The sequence below is a fragment of the Belonocnema kinseyi genome, unplaced genomic scaffold, assembly GCF_010883055.1.
Source record: "Belonocnema kinseyi isolate 2016_QV_RU_SX_M_011 unplaced genomic scaffold, B_treatae_v1 SchBZDm_863;HRSCAF=973, whole genome shotgun sequence".
In the NCBI taxonomy this organism is placed as follows: Eukaryota; Metazoa; Arthropoda; class Insecta; order Hymenoptera; family Cynipidae; genus Belonocnema; species Belonocnema kinseyi.
Genome location: NW_022878310.1, coordinates 1 through 1061, shown reverse-complemented (window position 1 = coordinate 1061; position 1061 = coordinate 1). Strand labels below are relative to the sequence as shown.

The window sequence follows — 1061 nt, the reverse complement described above, 5'->3', positions numbered from 1 at the left end:
AATCGATTCATATATTCTACAAAAAGACCACCCATTTTTGTGACCTTATTATATTGAGTAGTCTCATACTGCCAAATTTCAAAAATGGCAGTAATTTGATACTCCTCTTGAATCGCAGCTTTTATCTCGTCAGAAACCCATGTTCCTTCAATTTCTCGCGCATTTGTGTTATTTACATGTGGACAATCGCTCTGTATTTGTTCTTTACAGCAAGTATTACACAAAGGGAACATGAGTTTACCATGCATACGGACAGACAGAACAGGTAAATAATTATTGGTAGGCGGTAATACTCTGCATTTGACTAGTCCCTCGACATTAGATAAATCAAAGTTTACACCGGTTAAACTTTTGCAGTCATCACCGATGTAAACTTTGGGAAGACCAATGGGAAATTTTCCATATTTTGAAACAAATGGATAAAGTGAACAAACATCAAGATATGATATTTTCACTTTACCCTTAGCCTCATAATACGAAAATGCATTACCTGTTCGACCCCCATAAAATGCATCTCGAGGATTCAAGGCGTCAGTCATTAAAAGTGGGTGGTCTTTTAAGAAACTGCGTAAATTATCATTTTGAATTTTTTCCTTATCAAAGGAACACTCCCACTTTTCGACCACCTCATATCCTAATGAGCGAAGTCGATCAGTTTGAGCGTTTGTTCGTTCAAAACGATCATTTAGAGATTCAGAACTTTTATCGAAACCTAACTTTTTATCCCGATTCAATTTAAAACATTGCGGACACCCATGCCAGTAGCAACCATGGAATTGGTAATCTACTTTCGTACTTACTTCTTTATTTTCAAAATAGCCATCGACTAGACATCCCTCTGGCAATCTAAATTCTCGTGCCCTGTTTGAATGAGTAATTTCAATGTCCAAATCGCGTTCTAAGGCTAATAACCATTCGATGGCTTTTTTCGACTGTCTATTAGCTCTTCTATAACCACGGTTTGGTATGACACCTATTTGATCAGCTTTTAGATCATTTTTTCTGAAAACTTTTGAGCAAGCCGATGCAATTGTTATGCTCTCAATAAATGGATCGACATT

At 36.7% G+C, this 1061-nt stretch overlaps 1 protein-coding gene across 1 annotated transcript; it reads right to left on the bottom strand.

Moving 5' to 3' along the window:
* Nucleotides 1-69: 69 nt before the first annotated feature.
* LOC117182578 lies at nucleotides 70-973 on the bottom strand (the record flags this gene model as incomplete). The annotated part of the gene is made up of 1 exon (XM_033375666.1): nucleotides 70-973. A coding segment is annotated over one exon (904 nt), but the record flags the coding sequence as incomplete, so codon positions are not given.
* Nucleotides 974-1061: the final 88 nt, after the last annotated feature.